General features: G+C 40.9%; 1 protein-coding gene across 3 annotated transcripts in view; it reads left to right on the top strand.

Moving 5' to 3' along the window:
- HEATR3 (HEAT repeat containing 3) overlaps positions 1 to 15644 on the top strand; it is a 69685-nt gene that overhangs the window by 20449 nt on the left and 33592 nt on the right. For all 3 annotated transcript variants that reach the window (XR_012000067.1, XM_026011726.2, XM_026011725.2), the window contains exons 12-13: positions 5558 to 5646; positions 11197 to 11340. Coding sequence is in view for 2 of the 3 variants with exons in the window: in XM_026011726.2 (XP_025867511.2) it covers positions 5558 to 5646; positions 11197 to 11340 (233 nt within the window). In the remaining variant the exon portion in view is untranslated. The remainder of the gene's footprint in view (positions 1 to 5557; positions 5647 to 11196; positions 11341 to 15644) is intronic.

The raw sequence follows: 15644 nt of genomic DNA, 5'->3' as shown, positions 1-15644 counted from the left end.
TGCATCGATGGTAATTGAGAGATAAGAATTGGCTGCTCTCAGCTCCCCAATTTCAGAGTGTCTAGGGAGTTTTTGAGGGTAAATTTGAAGATATTTAATATTTGCTTTCTGCACTAATTTTAAAATTTAACCACCAAATAAGCTATAACTTAACTGTGTTACATTCAGTGTAGTGTTCATATATCTCATTGTAAACTATTTATTAAACTTATTCTCTTCTCAGATACAACATTAAGTCAAGAGTTGAAGCTCTTAAGTTGACGCCTGGCTGGCTCAGATGGAGGAGTATGTGACTCTTGATCTCAGGGTCATGAGTTTGAGCCCCACATTGGAAGTAGAGATTACTTACATAAATAAAACTAAAAAAAAAAGTTGAAACTCTTAAAAGATCAAAATATGGCCATTTTTGACTAAATATAAGCTTTTATATAGATATTCATTTAAGAGTTCCTCCCCAGTTTTTTTTTAAGTTCTTTTTGTTTTTAAGTAATCTCTACACCCAGTGTGGGTCTCAGACTCAGTGACCCTGAGATTAAGAGTCACATGCTCCTCCATCTGAGCCAGTCAGCCAGCTGCCCCACTCCCTAGTTCTTCTAGAAATCTTTTTTTTTTTTTTTAAGATTTTATTTATTTGAGAGTGTGAGCTTGAGCAGGGGGGAGGGGCAGAGGGAGAAGGAGATGCAGGCTCAATGCTGAGCAGAGCACCCAGGAGCCCCTACTTTGCACTCTATCAAGTTAATACAAGGTGCTGTGCATTTAATAGTGCATGTTTTAGAAGTTCTAGATCAGGGGTGCCTGGGTGGCTCAGTAGATTAAGCATCTACCTTTGTTCGGGTCCTGATCCCAGTGTCCTGGGATGGAGCCCCCATGTCAGGCTCCCTGCTCAGTGGGGAGACTGCTTCTCTACCCACTGCTTGTGCTTTCTCTGTCTCTCTTTCTCTCAAATAAATAAGTCAGTCAGAATACTGAGATTCTTAAAAAAAAAAAGTTCTAGGTCAGTTTTTAAAAATTAAGTAAAGATTCAGATGCCCGTACATAGTTATTGTTCTGTCTCTATTGACCTTCCAGCATTTGTCAGCAGATGTAGTTTTCCATTGATCTCAGGCTGTGCATTCTTTAGCTGGTGTGATCATGAGAAGACTGTGCCCAGCCACACCTAAGACAGGATACAGGCAAGACTGGGCACGCTTTGGCTACAGAGCTGACTTGGTGTGAGCTGGCCTGATAACTGTATCTTTTCATTGGTCCCCCAGCCATATAAACCAGGCAGAGATCTGGATGGCATGGGGGGCAGGGGACATGGGAAAGAGGATGTTCTATCTGACTTTTGCTGACATTCTGGCTCCCACCAGCACAGCCCAATATCCCATGGTAGAGGACGAGGAGGGCTACTCTTGCTCAGGGCCACTCCCATTCACCCCTTCACATGGGCTCTCCCTGCTGGGAACTGGGCCAAATGGGGTTGTACATAGCCAGGCCCCCAGGGGAGCAAGCCTAGCCTATCACTACTTCCAAGACCTGCGTACCCTGAAGGAATCCTGTCTGCCCTACTGGCAGAACAAACAGCCATTTTCCTGCTCAGTGGGGAGCTCCAGTCAAGATACCAGAAGCTCCATTTCCACCCCAACAATTAGAGTTCATTTCACTTGAAGTAAAGCTCACATACTTTGTCCCACTGCTGTACAGAAAACACTTGGGCATGTTTCTCCCCTTTCAGCTGGCTATTTGTGGTTACTGATGCTTGCACATTTATTACCTGGAAGATCACAGGAAAACGATACCAGCTTAGCCTTGGAGAAATCATGGAAAGTTTCTGAATTGTGGGAAAATATAATTAAACACTTTAAGTAAATTCCAAGTTCATAGGTATTGTTGACATAACCTTTTCTTATCAGATTGAAATTTTTGATAAAGGATAATTGCTTATATTGAGAGATGGTATGCTAAAGTTCCTTTGAAACATTGAGATTTATTAAATAACGTAATCTTGTGGGTTTTGTGTGGATGGTGTGAACTGTTACTGGAGAATTTTCTGGGGAAGATGGGGTCAAATTTCTCTAACTTTTTGTTACCATGTTTGAACATTAAGTGTATGAGGATCATACAACTCTGCCTAACTTGCTTTATTTTTAATGCTAAAGTACAGTTGTGAAAAGTTACAAAATTTGTGATGCTTACACCCTGTGGCTGACATCAGAGATAAAAGGAGAACATTGTCAGTGAATCAGATTCTGGTCCTTGCATTCAGTATGTTAATACCTTTGTCTCCTTTGTTAAAAACCATTAATCTTCAGAACATCAAGAAAATTTTAGGGATGCCTGGGTGGCTCAGTGGTTGAGCATCTGCCTTCAGCTCAGGGCATGATCCTGGAGTCCCAGGATCGAGTCCCACATAGGGCTCCCTGCAGGAAGCCTACTTCTCCCTCTGCCTATGTCTCTGCCTCTCTCTGTGTCTCTCGTGAATAAATAAATAAAATCTTTTAAAAAATTATAGCGATGTTTTGTTTTCAGATTGGGTCAGTCTATCATTTGTTCCATTACTTGGGTTCCATAATCATTTAGGGTTCCCTGTTTTCCCACATTTGGGGAAGTAGAAAGCTCTTTTCACTACAATTAGAATGATAGTAGCACCCATTCTGGGATGTTTCCTGTTCTCTTCTAGGATATGGAAAATCAACCCGAGAAAGTCACTTAAATAAAAATTTGCTGTTTGATTACCTGTGGGTTGGCTACCTACCTGCTTTTACATGTGCAGCAATTCTTAAATGCTGTACAAAGTTGTTGAGGGGAAAGACATTTTCGCCCACCTTCTTTTGCTTAACTTCTGTTGATATTAATTTCTTCAACAATACCACATGGGTTGACCTGAGAATTTGTCAGAAAGGCAGCATAATTTGAAGTCTCTTTCCCAAATTTGGATACGTGACTAGAAATGTGAATTCAATAAAAATCACCCGCATGTTTTCCTTAATTTAGGTAGAGTATGAATTACACATAATATAAAATAGTAACGTGGTTTAGATTAGGGTTTTGAATCTAAGGTAATGGTTACTTTTCTAAGAATGCAAGACAGAAAAAAAATTGTTTCTGAATGTGTTCTAGTTCATATTGAGTTATTCATGATTTTTTTTTTGTTTTTTTTGTTGGTTTATGTGCAGTTGGTGAATTTCTAGGGCTATGCTTAATAGCTCTAATCAAATTCAAATATAACCTACTTGCTAGAGCCAGGGTGACTTTTTGAATTTTAGTAGCAACAACTTCACACCAATTTTTGAGTGGCTTTTGGGTACTAGACTTTATGAGCTAGGTATTATTACCCCACCTTTCTGATAAGGAAGCTGATTTGAGGAACTCCTTTGGGGCACTCATTCCTTTAACACATACTTCTTGAACACTATGCCGTGTACCACTCTAGGTCCAAGGGATATGGGGGTAAATGAGCTAGGCAAGATCATGATGCTCATGGAGCTTACAATCTCAGACAAAGATACAATGTAATTTCATCTAGGAAGAACATAAAAGGAGATGGGTTCGGTGGAAAGGGCTCTCTGAGAAGGTGACGTTTGAGCCGAGGCCAGAAGGAGAGGTCATACAACGTCAGAGGCAGGATTCCATCCCAGGTCTGTCTGATCCTAAGGCTATGCTAGTATCTCTCCTGTAAGATTTACGGGCATTCCCTACTTCAGTACATAATGTATATATGATCATGAGAGGCAAAAAAATATAATAAGCTTTGATTCAGGTATGTGCAGAAGCTACATCATGCTCAGGTAGGCAGCCCCAAAAGGGGCATTGGAATAATTATAGGGCCCCAGGCACTAGAGAGCAGAAAGCCAAAGTATCTATCTCATCCCCAAACTTTGTGGCTTAAAACAACAATAATGGTTTTTCTCATGGTTTCTATAGGTCAGGAATTTAGACGGTGCACAGTGGAGATGGTTTGTCTCTACTCCACAATGTTTAGGCTAGGGGTTCTCAACTAGGAGCAGCCCCCTACACACACACACACACACACACACACACACACACACACACACCGTACCCTCCTCCCCCACAGCATATTTGGCCATGTCTGGGGGCATTTTTTCTTGTTACAACCTGGGGGTTGTTACTGTTATCTAGGGGGTAGAAGCCAGGAATGCTGCTAAATATCCTACAGTGTACAGGGGATCCCAAAGAATTGTCTGGTCCAAAATGTCCATAGTGGCAGGGTTGAGAAAACTCTAGCCTAGGGCTTCTGCTGGAAAACAAGAAGCCAGAACTGTCTGAAGTCTTCAGTCCCATGTTGATGGGTGGTTCATAGGGGCTATCAACCAGAACAAGTGACCTCGCCATGTGACCTAGGCTTCCTTATAACATGGTGGCTGAGTTCCAAAGGCAAGAGTTGAGAAAGAGAAGAGAGCAAATATATGTGAGTCAGGTGCAAGTCATGTTGTCTTTCCGTGACCTAGCCTGTCATGTTCATGTGTCCTGTTGGTTGATGTCACAAAGTCCCCCCAAATTCAAGGGGTGAGGAAATAGACTGTTGTGGTTATTTTTGGACAGTATTATCTACCACAGCAAGTTCATTGCTTTCCCTTCCCACCTCAGGGGTAAGAAAGAAAACACTAAAAATGAGCAGGAATGGGAAGGGGAAGTTGGATCAGTAAAAACTATAGAAGACTGAAACCATGGAGGTGTAGTGGTCCAGCCCTATGCAAGCAACAGCTCTTGCCTAGGGAGTGGGTTTGGGTTGTTAGGAAGCAGTCTGATTTGGGAGACATCTCCATGGGAGGTCTGCCCAGTACCGTGATGGCAATCTGTGAAAAGCTGAATTCTGTCTATGAAGCTACCTCAGGTGTATCCCATGCTAAAAAGCCAGTTAAATAAAAATCCAGCATCGGAAAGGCAAGGACTGTCTGTAGAATGTGCCCTTGTTAGGGTTATTTCAATTGTGGATGTCTTTTCAAACTTACATATACAGTCCACAGGGGGCTGTTGACTAGAAGTTTGGGCTTAATGTCAAAAATGTTTTAATTAGGGGATCCCTGGGTGGTTCAGCAGTTTAGCACCTGCCTTCAGCCCAGGGCGTGATCCTGGAGTCCCAGGATCGAGTCCCATGTCGGCCTCCCTGCAGGGAGCCTGCTTCTCTCTCTGCCTGTGTCTCTGCCTCTCTCTTTCTCTCTCTCTGTGTCTCTCATAAATAAATAAATAATATCTTTTAAAAAATGTTTTAATTAGAATAGCATGTATTAATATTTAACAGGCTGTGTTTTGATTCCATATCTTTTTCTACAAAAAAACTTAGCATAGGGATCCCTCGGTGGCGCAGCGGTTTGGCGCTTGCCTTTGGCCCAGGGCGCGATCCTGGAGACCCGGGATCGAATCCCACGTCGGGCTCCCGGTGCATGGAGCCTGCTTCTCCCTCTGCCTGTGTCTCTGCCTCTCTCTCTCTCTCTGTGTGACTATCATAAATAAAAAAATAAAAAATAAAAACATTTAAAAAAAATAAATAAGTAAATTTAAAAAAAACTTAGCATAGAGGAAGACAAATTTATATTTCATTTTTGTGTTTTAGATTTTGCTAAGCATGTTGACTTTCTAGAAGCCATAAGTAGTGCCTTGAGGGCCCTCTTGCAAACTATGGCCTCCAACAACATTTCTCAGGTAAGATTTTTAAGAATTTTTATGTGAAACTTGCAAAGATTCTGTATTATGGAGGCAAAATTCATTATTTACCTGTTTTTTTAAAAGTGTTTATTTTTCTTACAAGAGTAATATATGATCCTTGTAAAAAGAAAGCAAAAATGCTTAAAACAAAACGTAAAATATTTTGCTTCTTCCCACCACCATCACCAGCACACACACAGGTTTGTTTTTTTTATTGATGTGATATAGTTGGCATATCTGTTAGAAGTATTTTCTCTGAGTGTCATTTGTCTTTTTCTGTAACATTTTACAAAAATTTTCAAGCATGCCCACTGATTCCACAGTGATCCCTCAGCATCTCTATGTGATGGGTGGTTTTCCACTTTTTTAAAAAAAATTTATTCATGAGAGACAGAAAGAGAGAGGCAGAGACACAGGCAGAGGGAGAAGTAGGCTCCATGCAGGGAGCCCAAAATGGGACTCGATCCCCAGTCTCCAGGATCAGGCCCTTGGGCTGAAGGCACTAAACCGCTGAGCCACACAGGCTGCCCTGGTTTCCCACTTATTCTTTTTCTTTTTTTATTATTTGTTAAGATTTTATTTATTTATTCATGGAGACACACACAAAGAGAGAGGCAGAGACACAGGCAGAGGGAGAAGCAGGTTCCATGGAGAAAGCCGACGTGGGACTCCATCTCGGGTTTCCAGGATCACGCCCTGGGCTAAGATGGTGCTAAACCGCTAAGCCATCAGGGCTGCCCTCTTTTCTTTTTATTAAGGAAATTTTCAGATATCTCTAAAACCAGAGCTAGTAGTATGATGAACCACAAGTGTCAGTGAGTTGGCAGCATCCTGGCATCTAGCATTCTTTTTTTTTTTTTTTTTTTTAGGCAAACATCCTGGCATTCTTGTTCCCTTCATCTCCCTTATACTTTTGTTTTTGTTCCCTAGATGACTTTAAAGCCAGTCATGTTACTTCACCATAAGTATTTTATTACTGCTTCGTTATGTGTCTGTGACAGAAAACCAGAAGTAAAAAACCAGAAGTACCATTACTCCCAAATCAACAGACATTGCTTAATTATCAGTTGATATGCAGCCTGAGTTCAGTTTTCTGATTGTCACAAAAATGTCTTTTTATTTGTTTTGTTCGAATCAGAATCCAAAGAAAATCCACACATTGCTTTGATACTTTGGTTTCAAAAAAAATTTTTTAATGGCTTTAGTGAGATTTAATTCACATACCAACCATACACTTCACCCATTTAAAATGTACAATTCAGTGGCTTTTAGTATATTTACAGATTCTTAAATCTTTTAATTTAAAACATTTCCCATACCAACTCCCCTTCTCTATATTATTTATTCATTGAAGAAGCTGTCATTTGTCCTGTAGTTTTTCCCATTATGAGATTTGGCTGGTTTCTCAGGATAGTATTGTTGTGTTCCTCTATTGTCCATACATTCTATAAACTGGGAGCTAAGTCTAGAGTCTTAATTAGATTCAGGATCAAATTTTTTGGCAAGAATAATTCATACTGCTATATATATTTTCTACTTTTATATCACAAATTATATATTTTCATAAATTTGTGATGTTAAGATTAATTAGTGGATTTGGGGAGCCTAGGTGGCTCAGTCAGTTAAGTGTCTGCCTTCAGCTCAGGTCATAATCCCGGGATCCTGGGATCGATCCCTGAGTCAAGCTCCCTACTTAGCTGGGAGTCTGCTTCTCCCTCTCCCTTTGCCCCTCCCCCCCGCTCATGCATTTGCTCACCCTAAAAATCAATCAATCAGTCAATCTTTTTAAAAAAGGTTAAAATGGGGGATGCCTGGGTGGCTCTGTGATTGAGCGTCTGCCATCAGCTCAGGGCGTAATCCTGGGGTCCTGCCACATTGGGCTCCCCACACAGAGCCTGCTTCTGCCTCTGTCTATATCTCTAACTCTCTCTGTGTCTTTCATGAGTAAATAAATACAATATATATATTTTTTAAGGGTAAGATGGCAAGTGTTACGTTATGTATGTTTTACCACAACTTATTTATTTATATTTAGTCTAGCTTCTGTCCCTTTGCCCTGTTCTTTTGAGTAACTCCTTTTTGGGTTTATCATTCCATTGTTCTTATTTTGAGAACATAAGCAAATATGTAGGCATGTGTATTTCACCCTTTTTGCTTAAAGTAGTGCTTCTGCACCTTGCCCTGCTTTTCCCCCTTATTAATCATCATAGTAAACCGATATCTTCCTCATTTCTTTTTTACAGCTTCATGTTCTGTTACTCCATTGTGTAGGTGTTCCTTACTCATTCAACCTGTCTGCTGTTGATGGGGTTCTCATTTCCAGTCCTTTGCTATTACAAATGGAACTGCAGTGAATAGCCTTTTTTGCAGATGTTATTTTATGTTTTTGCCATTGTGTCTTCAGGATAGTTTCCCAGAAGTGGGCTTGCTGATTTGGAGAATGGATGGATTGGTGATTTTGCTAATTATTGCTGTAGTCCCCTCCTTAGAATTTGAGGCATTTTGAATTTCCTCCAGCAGTGCTTGAGAGTGCCTGTTTTGCTGTAGCCTTACCAACAGAGTTATGTTGTCAGGATGTTGGATTTTTACCAGTTTGATAGGTGAGAAATTTTATCTCAATTTTAATTTGCATTTCTCTTATGACGATGAGACTGGATGTCTGTATGTGCTTTAAGGGCCTTTGCATTTTTTTTCTGTAACTGTTACTGTTCCTATCTTTTGCCAGTTTTGCTCTTGGGTTGGTGGCCTTTTTCTTCTTTGTGTATAAAGGCAAATCCTAGGGCCTTGCCTGTAGTCCACTGTAGCAGAAACTTTGAGGGGACCAGTGATCTATATTTTAACAAGTTCTCCTAGTGACTGGCATGCACACTACATTTGGGAACCAATGTGCTAAACCATCCTTGCTTCTTCGTTTCTAAAATCTTAATCAAAATTTTGATTAATGTGTCATTAGACCATACTACCCACTTCTCTTGGTCATTAGCCATTCACTATGCCTTGGGCACCCTTTGTCCTTCAAGATTCTGGCTATTGGGCTTTATTACTCTTGGCTAGTCCTGTCATGATTCTGGGTGACTTCGAGTTCCACATGATGCTCCCCTTAGTCACCTGGCCTCGAAGTTCTTGGACCTTGCTTTGTCCAGAGGTCTGCTCTTCCCTCCTTCCCTTAGTCATTCCATAGCCACACCCTAGAGCATTGCTCCCCAAACTTTATCTTGGTCTACAGTTTAATGAGTCTATCTCTCATGTTTTACTGTCAAATACAGTATGGGCTGTTGGTGTCTAGTTTTTAGTCTTTAAAGTTTTTTTTTTTTTTTTTTGCATATTTGAGAATTTTTTTCAAGAACATTTGACCCTCATTTTCTTTGAAATGGGAATTAGAAAACTCTATACTGTAGGGCCTATGGGAATATAAAGTATTTTTATTGATTTTTCATGATCTTCAGCAGTAGCTAACGGGATCAGTCTGACTTTTTTTTTTTTTTAATGTTTTTTTTTTTTCCTTTTTTTAAAAATTTTTATTTATGATAGTCACAGAGAGAGAGAGAGAGAGAGAGAGAGAGAGAGAGGCAGAGACATAGGCAGAGGGAGAAGCAGGCTCCATGCACCGGGAGCCCGACGTGGGATTCGATCCTGGGTCTCCAGGATCGCGCCCTGGGCCAAAGGCAGGCGCTAAACCGCTGCGCCACCCAGGGCTCCCTCAGTCTGACATTTAAAGAGAATTGCTCACAGTTAATTTCTGGGCATTCATATATATTGAGACTATAAATTCTCAGGTTGGGTATGTATTGGACATGAGCATAAAATTTGAGAACTAGAAGGATCCTGGCTCTTTTTTTTTTATTTTTTATTTTTTATTTTTTTAATTTTTTTTATTTATTTATTTATGATAGAGAGAGAGAGAGAGAGAGGCAGAGACACAGGCAGAGGGAGAAGCAGGCTCCATGCACCGGGAGCCCAAATGTGGGATTCGATCCTGGGTCTCCAGGATCGCGCCCTGGGCCAAAGGCAGGCGCCAAACTGCTGCGCCACCCAGGGATCCCGGATCCTGGCTCTCTAATGCTTTACAAGGAGAGGAAATCAGGGACCAGAGGTGCTGAGTGACAGCACTAGGAGTGGAGTACAACTGTCCTGCTCCCTTGTCCACTTCTCTGCCTTGTAGGTTTGTGCGTATTGGGCAGCTTACATGTGTGACTCAGGCCTGTAGTAAAGTAGCGTGCCTCTAGCATCCTGGCAGCCTTGTTGTGGCTGTGAAGAATACCATGGTTGGTAGGATTGTTTTCATTAGAAGAAATCTGGGCATATTAGCTGTTACCTTTAGATTTGGCAGAAGCACTGCAGATGATTCAGAAATGAGTTTGATTTAGAACTGTTGAGTATTTTTATATATTAATAATACTTAACATTTAGTGAGTTCTTTATATGCATAATTTAGTCCTTATAGCAACTGCATGATGACTACTGTCCAGTGTCACTGATGGGGAAATGGAGATGTTAGTGGAGGGAAGTATCTTACACAGGATTGCTGAGTGATAAGGAGAGGAGACAGGATGTGAACCCAGAATGTCAGATCCCAAACCCTTGGTCACCACACTGTGCTACTCCTCACAGGTAATAATAGCCTGGCAATACAATACTCGAATTCTCTTGTGATACCTGCATCCTCGTGTGTGTTCAGATTAGCTTAGAATGAAAATTATCACTACACAGCGGAAGCACTCTATGATTTAATGGTTTTTACAATCTCTCATATTTACTGTAACATACACATCTCAGGGTAAGTTCTTAACTTGTATAGATTAGCCGAGTTTTATTAAAGCTACATGATTCTACTTATATTTTCAAACCATTTTTTATAATCATTGTTAAAAAGAAATTAGAATCTCTTTAGTGTGTGTACATCCGACTGAAAGTCTTTTTTTTTTTTATTTTTTTTTAAGATCTTATTTATTAGAGAGAGAGCAAGCACAGGGATGCCTGGGTGGCTCAGCGTTTAGCATCTACCTTCAGCCCAGGGCCTGATCCTAGAGACCCGGGATCGAGTCCCACGTCGGGCTCCCTGCATGGAGCCTGCTTCTCCCTCTGCCTGTGTCTCTGCCTCTCTCTCTCTCTCTGTCTCTCACGAATAAATAAATACAGTCCTTGAAAAAGGAGAGAGAGAGCACAAGCAGGATGAGGAGGAGGCAGAGGGAGAGAGAGAGGCAGACTCCCCACTGAGGAAGGAACTCACCATAGGGCTCGATCCCAGGACCCCGAGGTCATGACCTGAGTTGAAGGCGGACGCTTAACCCACCCAGGCATCCCCCAGAAAGTCTTCTTCACATGAAATAAGAAATGAAGCCTCTCTTCTGGGCTAATAGCTATGTTAGATTGAATAATGACAGTGACAGGAACAGGGCTCATCTTGGTTCAGGATTACCAGCCGTATTAAGGAATGATTAGGATACATAACTTTTCTGTCATCTACATTCTGTCTGTCCTGTTGTGCATGCTATTGGAACTGGTCGAGGTTAACACTATAAATACTCTCTTCTTCCTTTTCAACAGTGCATGACTCCTGATCAACTGATGACACTATGCACAGCCAGCATTCATAGTAGTAATACCGGGGTTAGAGTAAACGTTGTTAGTATTTTAGGAATCACAGGCAGCGTCCTCGCCAAAGAAGATGGAACACTGGAAACTCTTAAGGTAAAACTATATGCTTCCAACGTGAAACATTAAATCATTAGAAACAGGAAAGGGTAACAGTTGGTATGGGATTTTTAAAAACTTCTATGTGGCAGCTCAGGTGGCTCAGCGGTTTAGCACCGCCTTCAGCCCAGGGTGTGAACCTGGAGACCCGAGATCGAGTCCTGCGTTGGGCTCCCTGCATGGAGCCTGCTTCTCCCTCTGCCTGTGTCTCTGCCTCTCTCTGTTTCTCATGAATATTTTTTTTTAATTTTTATTTATTTATGATAGTCACAGAGAGAGAGAGAGAGAGGCAAAGACACAGGCAGAGGGAGAAGCAGGCTCCATGCACCGGGAGCCCGATGTGGGATTCGATCCCGGGTCTCCAGGATCGCGCCCTGGGCCAAAGGCAGGCGCTAAACCGCTGCGCCACCCAGGGATCCCTGTTTCTCATGAATAAATAAATAAAATCTAAATAGATAAATAAATAAACTAAACAAATAAATAAATAAATAAAAACTTCTCTGAACATCATGAGAAGAAATCCTGTTGAGAAGTTGCTTACTAAGGTACATTATTAAAATATGCCCTTTGGAATGATCAAACTCTATGAATTAGGTAGACACTTGAGAAATGAGTTGCATTTTCCCATATAACTTTATTCTGGAGATACTTTGTCAGAAATAAATTTGTTTTCAGTGAAGGGCCAGGTTCAGAATTGTCCCAGGTGTCTGTCTTTGCTGTTGCAGAGACTGTATGGCTATTATATTCTCCTCCTGATGACGGAACAACTCACCAGTTGTCTTGGCACACAGGCTAAAGTATATTCTGAATAATACCACAGTCCACTCTAATATTCCGAAAATTTTAAGCAGCAAGTACCCTAGAAACTCAGCATATTTGCTTCCAGCACTTTATCTCAGCACAGTTGCTCAGGAACTACACTGCTAGAGACACAGCATCACTAGTAACTAAAAGGACAGGGGTAGTAAAATTACCCTTCATTGTGCTAATAATAATTGCTATAGTGTTGATTACTAATTAATCGGTAGTAAACTGAATATTAGGACTTGCTCAAAACTTTACAACATTGACCGTTTTCTTTTTGTTTTTTAAGGAGGTTCCATGCCCAACATGGAGCCCGACACAGGGCTTGAACTCATAGCGCTGAGATCAAGACCTGAGCCAAAATAAAAGAGTTGGAGGCTTGGGGTGCCTGGGTGGCTCAGTCAGTTGAGCATCTAACTCTTGATTACAACTCAAATTGTGATTTCAGGGGTGGTAAGATCGAGCCCTGTGTTGGGCTCAGTGCAGTGTCTGCTTTTCTCTCCCTCCCTCCCTCTCCCTCTGTGCCTTCCCTTGTGTGCTCTGTCTCTGTCTCTGTCTCTCTCTTTAAAGTAAATAAGTCTTTAAAAAAAGAGAAAATTGGGCACTTAACTAGACGGGCCACCCAGAGGCCCCAAGGACTGATAATTTAAAGAACCTTATTTTGAAAAGATATATACATATAATAAAAGATTCAGAAAAGAAAACTAGGAAAGAGTATATAATCAGAGACCATTTCTAAATTTCTAGCCCCCCTAGTATGACTCTAGAGACACAGCTACTGTTACCCATTTCTTCTGTATGACTCTTAAGGATTTTTGATACATAGACCCATAAGTGAGAGGGAATATAGCTGTGTGGCTATGTCTATGTATACATATACAGATGAGCATGTGCATGTTCAGTCACTTCCTGCCCCCCCAAGACTATAATTTCCAAAATTCACTTAGGAGGAGCAGCAAGTTTTTCTCAGGCATAATATGAGATTTTTGAAATATTTTTATTTAGTCACATTTCTGAGCATGAAGAAAAGTAGAAAGTACAATGAATTTTGTGTACTAGTCAAGTATATTTAATGATCACTAATAATCATTTGCACTTCATATAGTTTCTTTGCTGGGTATGTTGAAGTATGTTAAAGTTAAAGCTAACATATTAAAGCCATTGTGTTCTTTTGCCCCTTTTGGTTCAGTATACATGTCTTAAAAATAGGGACAATTTTGGGGTACCCAGGTGACTCAGTTAAGTGTTGGACTCTTGATTTTAGCTCAGGTTATCATCTCAGGGTCCTGGAATTGAGCCCTGCTTTGGGCGCCACACTCAACAGGAAGTCTGCTTGAAGATTCTCTCTCTCTCTCTCCCTCTGTTCTCCTTCATACACATACACCTCTCTCTCTCTCTCTCTCAAATAAATCTCTTTTTAAAAATAGGGACCGTGGGATCTCTGGGTGGCGCAGCGGTTTGGCGCCTGCCTTTGGCCCAGGGCGCGATCCTGGAGACCCAGGATCGAATCCCACATCGGGCTCCTGGTGCATGGAGCCTGCTTCTCCCTCTGCCTGTGTCTCTGCCTCTCTCTCTCTGTGACTATCATAAATAAATAAAAAATTAAAAAAAAAATTTAAAAAAAAATAGGGACCGTTTCTTACATAACCACCATTATCCTTAGATAATGAACTGACATTGTTTAACATGTTGTGGGGTGTTTTTTTTTTTAAGATTTTATTTACTTATTTGAGAGACAGTGAGCATGAGTGGTGGGGTGGGAGTGGGGAGCAGAGAGTAAAAGAGAGAGAGAAGCAGACTCTCCCCTGAGCAGGGAGCCCAAAGGGGCTCAGTCCCAGGACCCTGAGATCAAGACCCAAGCCCAAGGCAGACACTTAACTGACTGAAGCACCCAGGTGTCCCCTATTTTTGTTTTTGTTTTTTTTTAAAGATGTTAATTCATTTATCCATGAGAGACACAGAGAGAGGCATAGACACAGGCAGAGAGAGAAGCAGGCTAGGCTCCCTGCAGGGAGCCCGATGTGGGACTCAGGATCATACCCTGGGCTGAAGGTGGCGCTAAACCGCTGAGCCACCCGGGCTGCCCCTCCCCTATTGTTTAATATGTCTTATGAATGGTCTATCCTCAAGTGTTGCCAGCTGTTGCAAAAACATCTATTTATAGATAGTCTGTTTAAACCAGGGTCTAAATCAAGTCTGCATGTTATGTTTGGTTTGGGATCTTCTAAGCTTCCCTCAATCTGGAAACTTCTCCTACCACTACCCTAGCACTGCCTCCCACCACTTGTTCTTTTTTTCTTTCTTTTTTTTTAAGTAAGCTCTAGACCCAACATGGGGTTTGATCTCATGATCTTGAGATGAAGAGTCACATGCTCTACTGACTGGCCCAGCCCTACTACCACCTGTTTTTACCTCAGCTCCTGGGGTCGGCTGTCTCACAGTATCCAACCTTCTGGATTTGTCTGATTGCTTCCTTGTGGTGTGAAGCTTTGTTCCTTTATCCTCTGTGTTTTCTACAAACTGAAAGTTAGATCTAAAGGCTAGATTAGATTCAGATACAGGTTAATCTTTTTAATAAAACTACTTCATAGGTGATACTGTGTGCCTCATAATTTATTACATCTTATTAACTCTAAATACTATTCTAGAGGTTATCTAGATTACTTAAATTTAGATAAGAAAATTAAGTAGGTAATGGACTTTCTAAGAGCCAGATTGTTATTTACGTCACAGCTGGAGTTTGAACTCGCTGTTCTTAACATTTCCACTCTCCCACTAATAATACCAGATGTGCCCATCACCCTTAAGACATAAAGGGTGAAGCAGAACAGCCAAAACAAAATAAGTTTACCCTTGAACAGTTCCTTGCAGATTGGGAATGACCTGTTCATTAGCTAGCTAATCATAAAAGGATAGATGGGTGCTAAACATCATCACTGGGAAGCAGAATGAGATTTAATGTTTTTTTTTTTTTTTTAAATTTTTATTTATTTATGATAGTCACAGAGAGAGAGAGAGAGGCAGAGACACAGGCGGAGGGAGAAGCAGGCTCCATGCACCGGGAGCCTGATGTGGGATTCGATCCCGGGTCTCCAGGATCGCGCCCTGGGCCAAAGGCAGGCGCCAAACCGCTGCGCCACCCAGGGATCCCGAGATTTAATGTTTTTATTTTTAATTGTTCTAAAGTGTTTTTCATACAATTTTATTTTTTCATCTAATTTTAAAAGCATTTTTTTTTTTTTTTTTTGGTTACAGATATATATCTGCATTTTAACACCATGGAGAAAGCCTTTTTGAGGGAGATAGAGGGGAAATTTTAATTTCTAAAACCAACCTTTTATAAAACCAATCATCATTTTTGTATTTTAATTTATATTATTTAGGAATGTAAACTCTAATATACTTAATTTATCTTGTTGATATTATACTTTAGGAATGTAAACTCTAATATACTTAATTTATCTTGCTGATATTATACTTGGTGTATTTATAAATAT

The sequence above is a fragment of the Vulpes vulpes genome, chromosome 2 (assembly GCF_048418805.1).
Source record: "Vulpes vulpes isolate BD-2025 chromosome 2, VulVul3, whole genome shotgun sequence".
Classification (NCBI taxonomy): Eukaryota; Metazoa; Chordata; class Mammalia; order Carnivora; family Canidae; genus Vulpes; species Vulpes vulpes.
Note: the sequence above shows the minus strand (reverse complement) of the source record. Positions and strands in the feature narration are given on the sequence as shown.